Raw genomic sequence first — 6,000 nt, forward strand, 5'->3', positions numbered from 1 at the left:
CTCTGAAAATGATGTACATTTTAATCCAGTATGTAGACAATGCATTTGACATTATTTTTATTTAGTGGCCTGGCCATGATACCAGTTCCCAGAATGTATGCCCAAACAATGAACATTTTTGTGAGCATAATAAGTTCAATAATTAAGTACAGCTAGGTCAGCTGCTTAAAATTGCAGATCTTCTTTTACAGTATTTCCTTCTCTGAGTATATTTACATAATTTACAAAAACAGACCTTTAATTTCAATAAATTACAAGCTCTTCTACCTTATTTTGCAACGAAACTGGGGCATTTAAATATTTTCAAATAATCTTTCATTATAAGGATATGATTTCAGTCACACCAAAGTGCTACTGATAGCTTCATCTGCTCTACAGATTAAAAACATGCACAACAGAGGTAAGTTTTTAAATAGCATTCCTCACATTTTAGAAGAAATAATGTTTGAAATTGCTTCTTATATTCCCCTGCCTGTTTGTGGAAAAAGGTGTGCAGCCAAGGTCCCAAGCATCCCGATATATCACAGACCAACCCCTTGCGTCTGAAATGCTGCTTATGGCAAAAGGTACAGGCTTCACAACACCACTATGAGGACCTGGAACACACTTTCAGAGATTTTTATATTGAAACTACATTCTCGTATTGCTGGTTGAAATACTTACTGCTTGCAGAGAACGAATTTTCATTCAAACTTGTAGAAATATTTTAAGCTTCAGTGTACTTATCCAATGCTACGTCGAGATTGCACTGCACTTAAACCCAAGCAAAACAAGCCTGCAGCTGAGTAGTCAGTTCATCAAATAGCTCTTTGGAAAACAAGAATTTTATTTTCATGATGTTGCTGAATTCAGGATTAGAAAGCTCTTAAAAAAAATCCGTTACTTTATATGGAAAGATCTCAATGGCAGAAAAATTCGTAAGTACTGTTGTGTTGAATTATTCCCAAACAAGGTTTACAATTTTCAAATACGTAAATGTCTAAACCTGGACAACTAAATCCTCATTTAGTCTCATAAATTATTGGGCTGGATTTCAGAGATTTTGAGAACTCTCAATTATCTCTCTACTGCCAAGGAAGAACTTTGTGTGCACTCCTCTATAAACCAAGCCACTTGATTCGGTGATCAAATACAACATGTTGTCCACACAAAGATGCCTCCACTTTTGAAATTTATTGACGAAGCCTCCGGCATTACTAGGTGCCAGTCAAAATAATGGTTGTTAATCAAATTGTGGATTTGCTTGATTAGCAATGGAAAGTGTGAGCTGCAGCCTGTATCCCATCGCTCACTGCAGTGAGACCGATGACGCGCACTCCATCGTCAGTATTTCAGAATACACATGCTTTGCCTATTCAGTTTAGACAGAAATGAGACTGTTGTATTACGCTGCCTTGAGATGAACAAAAATGAATTTATCTCTAGCTATTGGCTTTTGTATTTTAAATATTATTCTCTGTCTCACCCTTCCTCTTGCACCTACTATAAACCCCTTCATCTCAGACCCTAAAACAGGAGGATCACAGCTACAGGCCTTTTTGAAGGTCACTTCTAACTTCAGAGTATCTATTTCTCTAGGACTGAAAGAGTCTTGCTGTTAGTGAGGTAGACAATATTTTCCTTTTTCTATGCAATATGTGCGTACAGCAACGCAAATAACAGGAAATATTCTTGTTAATACGGCACCATCAGCAAGATGCTGACCAGTTTCAAATCATTGCGTACCTGGGTATCTGCAAAGTGAAGCTTACTTGTTACAGTTCATAATATTAATAAAAGACGCTCACAGGCTGCTGGAGGTTTCCAGCTATAGAAAAATGTAAGAGAGAGGTTACAGTAGGGCCAGCCTTACCGCTGAGAGAATCTGTCCAAGAACACAGGTCATTTATCTGGGGTTTATGCTACCGACATGACAGAAAGGACATCCTGGGGCCACTGCCATCATTTCGCAAGCAAGGCTTGACATCTGTACTGTTGCACTCTTGGTAGTACAATCATCAGCACGCGGTGAAATTAGTACTGGTGAAACAGTATTCAACCGTGAGGCCGCCTGCAAAGCTTGAAGTCTTAAGCTGTTACTTCTCTTTAACACGATAATCTACAACTCTTTATAAAAGCATCTAAAAAGTGGAACACACATTCCACTACCGCTCTCATAATCTTTGTCATTTCGATAATGAATAGAGCTGCTAAAATCAGCTGCAGATGGCAGAACTAATACTTGAGACAAAACCAGGAGACGCTGGGGTTTTTTCATTCTCTCTTATGCCTGAGGAAATAGTGTATATATGGCTCCTTGCCCATCCACTCAAACACTTAAGTCACACACCTATGCCTCTGGAGATGGGTGTTTGTGTGTGTGGGAGGCAGTGCACAGGGATGAGGTGAGGTCTGGCAGGCAGCACCATGGCCTGCTGAAACCTCAAACCACACTTCATGTACACAGTTTAGTGCTCACTTCATCCACAAACCCAAACTAGTGTCCAGTCCATTTATGTACCCAAGCTCTTGCTTGCCCAATGCATGTACTAAAACCAGGACCCTGCTGATCGGGACGCCTGCCCCACTTCCTCACCTGACCACGTTGGGGTGCTCGAACGTCTCCAGGTGCCTCAAAACTGCCACCTCTCGGATGGTGGACAGCGGCATCCCCTCCTCGCTGGTCTGCACCCGTACCCGCTTCAGCGCAACAAAGCGACCTCCGTTCTTCAAGTCTCGGGCTTTGAACACCTTCCCGTAGGCTCCTTCCCCAATCTCGGCCACACATTCATACTGCTGGTCAGCCAGGTTTGTGCTGTCCTTATCCATGCTGGCGCTGCTCCTCTTCCTCCTGTGCTCCAAGTGCCTCGGGGCAGCTCTGGGTCTCGCTCGCTTTCTGAAAACTAGTACTTTGCTCGTGTTGCAGATACGCCACGCACTTGGCACCTCTGCCAGAGGGGCAGTAGGAAGCTCTTGCCCTCCTGTTCTCGTTCCTCTTCTGTACAGGCCCCAATGTGCCTCCTCTTTTGGCCACCGGGAATTATCATACAGTCTTTGGGAGCATTGTCTGTGTAAAGCCAATTAGATCTGGAGGACAAACCAAGCAAGAAAAGTAAGTTTAGTTTACTTCATTACTTTGCATCATTCAAAACCTGAGAAAATTAAGCTGATATAGTAGATAGCTACAAGCAAAGCAAAAATGTGGTGCAAAGGAAGACGCTGAACCACCAGGGTGACACATGTATCAACGCTCCCGCATGGCTGATACAACACTACATAGTTATCATGGTCTGCACAGAAGGCTACAACACACAGCTACAGAGCAACCACGTGCTGTGGGATTTTACTGAGCAATGGGCTGAATACGAGGACCCTGTGAGACCTGGATGATGGGGACGACAGAGCTCACTGTGCATGTGCGAGAGGAAGTTATGTCCAGGAGCTTATGTCAGGACTGCAGGACTCAAAGGCTTCTTCAGTGCACACGGTGGGCTGTTGGAAATATATCCCATGCTATCTTACTGTTACTTATTTGTAAATGATAGCACTTGGAGGTTTCAGCCTTGATCCGCTCACCCCTGCGCTAAGCCCTGCACGAACACATTGCAAGAGACAAGTTCCTGCCTCAAAGCGCCGGTGGGGAGGAGAAATATGTAGATATTTAAATGACGGTAATAATATGTTACCGAGCATTGTGTGCTAGAGGTAGATTCAGAAATGTACGCTTTAGCAAACTTATGAACATGCAAGGGTTTTGGCCGCGGATACTGCTACCGCTGGATGTGCGACTGGCAGTTCCTTGCAGAACAGCATGATGAAAGATGGGCTTGAGGAACAGCACGCTCTGCTGTGTAGTGCATGAGGCTGGAGAGCAGAAGCGCTTCCTCCTGCATCCAGTTTCATCCACTTTCTGCAGGACTCTGCGCAAATCCTCTCCCCTCACAAAGCTCCTCATCAGTCGTCTCCCTTCCCCCTGCCTCTTTTAATATAAAGGTATCGCGACCTCCGGGGCTGTAGCCCTCTCCTACGCTGCATTTTTACCGTCCCAGGCTTGAGGTGTCCCGACAGCTCACTCGGGATCCCCTAACTTGAACCCACACCAACAGCCGGAGGTCTTTTTTACATTTGCGCCGATCTCACGCCTCGGCTGCAGACGGAACGAAGAGCGACCTGAAGGGAACCTGAGCCCGCCGCCCACCCCTGCTCCCCGGCCGCAGCCAGAGGCACCACCCCGCCCCGCCGGCTTCGGCTGCCCGCACCAGCCGCCGCCGCCCCGCCCCGCCCAGCGGCAGCCCCGCGCCTCCGCGCCCGCAGCCCCCGCCGGGCGGCACCGCGCGCCGGCCGCCGCGCCTCGTCCCCGCCGCCGCGGGGGACACGCGCCCCGCGCCCCGCACCCCGCGCCGCGCCGCTGCGGAGGGCGCCCCCCGGCGGCGGGCAGCGGCGACGCGCGTGTGCGTGGCCGCGGGGGCGGCGGGCCTGGCTCGGCGCGGCCGCTGCGCCCGGTGGAAAGTTACCGCTGGCCCTGCCCGGGCACGGCGGGACACCGGGGGCGACCCCGGCCCCCACCCCCCGCCTCGGCACCCAGGTCCCCTCCGCGGGCGCCCCACACGCGGCGGGGGGGGTGGGGGGGAGCGGCGGGGGACACGCGGGGAACGGCGTCCCCCCGCTTCCTCGCAGGGGACGGGGACGGGGACGGAGGCCCGGCTCGGGTGCTCGGCAGGACGCTGAGAGGACCCCCCCGGCGGCTCCCCGGGAGGGCGGCCCCCTCCCCCGCGACCCCCTCCACGGCCCCCGACACGGGGGGCACCCCCACGCCGACCCTGATGGGGGTGCGGCGGCACCGCGGGGCGAGCTGCCCCCGGCCCTGGCCGCCGAAGGGACGCGTCCGCGGTGCCGTCCGCGGGGGGGTGCGCGGCGTGGGCTCCCCGGGCCGGGCGGGGGGCGGCGTGTGGGCCACGCCGCCGGGCCGGGTGCGCGGAGCACATGGGCGCGCCGCGTTACCTGGTGTGCGCCACGGCCGCCTCCACCGCCACCAGATCCCCAAATAATCCTCAGCCCCGGGGGGGGGGGTGTTGGGGAGGGAGGGGGTGAGTCCTCCCTAAAACAAACCTCCCATTGAGCGAGGCGGGGTGGAGAGCCGGCCCGGGGTCTGCCCCTTCACATGGCGATGTCTCCGGCAGGTCCCGGCAGCGGCCGCCCGGGCCACACAGGTAGCTGCTCCGCGGCTCGGCCGCCCTCGGCTCGCATCCTCCTGCCGCCGCCGCCGCCGGGCTGCACCTTGGCGCAGAAGGCAGCTCGCACTCGTCCCCCAGCCCGCTCCTCCCGCCCCCACCCTGCCCGGGGAAAACGAAAACGCGAAATAAAAATCGCGGCCGGCGGCCCCCGGGGAGCTGCAGCGCCGCGACCGCAGCCCCGCCGGCCGCAGCCTGCCGGTGCGGGGCTCGGGCACCGGCCCTCGGCGCTGCCGCTGCTCCGCCGCTGCCCGCTGCGCTGCCTCTCCTCGCTCGCTCCCTCGGCCTCTGTTCAGCCTGGGAGCAGCAGCAGCTTGCTTTTTTTTTTTCCCCTCTCCTCAACTTTTTTTTTTTCCCTTGCTTTCCCACGCTGGCTGAATGTGACTTGACCCCGTTTCAAAAAAGTTTGACATAGTGCTTCAACATTTCCGCATTCCTCCCCGACTACAAAGGCTGCAGCCGCCTCCTTCTGCTTTCTGTCTCTGCTCTCTGTCTTCACACTCAATGAAATCCTTCATGTGCCTCTGCCAAAGGCAGCCGCATACCGCAAGGGTCGCCGCGAGCGCCGCGGCCAGGCATGGCCCGGGGCGAGGCGCCCCGGGGGGTCCCGGCAGGGCCCGGCCCCGGCCCCGGCCCCGGCCCCGGCTCCGGCTCCGGCCCCGGCCCCGGCCCGGCCGCCGTGCTCGGCGCTGCACGGCCGCGGGCTCAGCCGGCCGCGGCAGCACTGAGAAGCCTGACTCATTCCTAGGGCTCAGCGTGCACGGCGCTGGGAAATAACCCTTTTGGGTTG

General features: G+C 54.1%; 1 protein-coding gene across 2 annotated transcripts in view; it reads right to left on the bottom strand.

The window, feature by feature from the left end:
* CDK6 (cyclin dependent kinase 6) overlaps positions 1 to 5,691 on the bottom strand; it is a 130,261-nt gene extending 124,570 nt beyond the window's left edge. The window contains exons 1-2 of one of the 2 annotated variants that reach the window (XM_075492829.1): positions 5,089 to 5,691; positions 2,576 to 3,066 (exon numbers count right to left, since the gene is read on the bottom strand). In XM_075492829.1, the coding sequence (XP_075348944.1) occupies positions 2,576 to 2,808 (233 nt within the window). In that variant the 5' untranslated portion in view covers positions 2,809 to 3,066; positions 5,089 to 5,691. Of the gene's footprint in view, positions 1 to 2,575; positions 3,067 to 4,980 lie in introns of both variants that reach the window. The other variant, XM_075492830.1, reaches the window with a different exon arrangement.
* Positions 5,692 to 6,000: the final 309 nt, after the last annotated feature.

The sequence above is a fragment of the Mycteria americana genome, chromosome 2 (genome assembly GCF_035582795.1).
Source record: "Mycteria americana isolate JAX WOST 10 ecotype Jacksonville Zoo and Gardens chromosome 2, USCA_MyAme_1.0, whole genome shotgun sequence".
NCBI lineage: Eukaryota > Metazoa > Chordata > Aves > Ciconiiformes > Ciconiidae > Mycteria > Mycteria americana.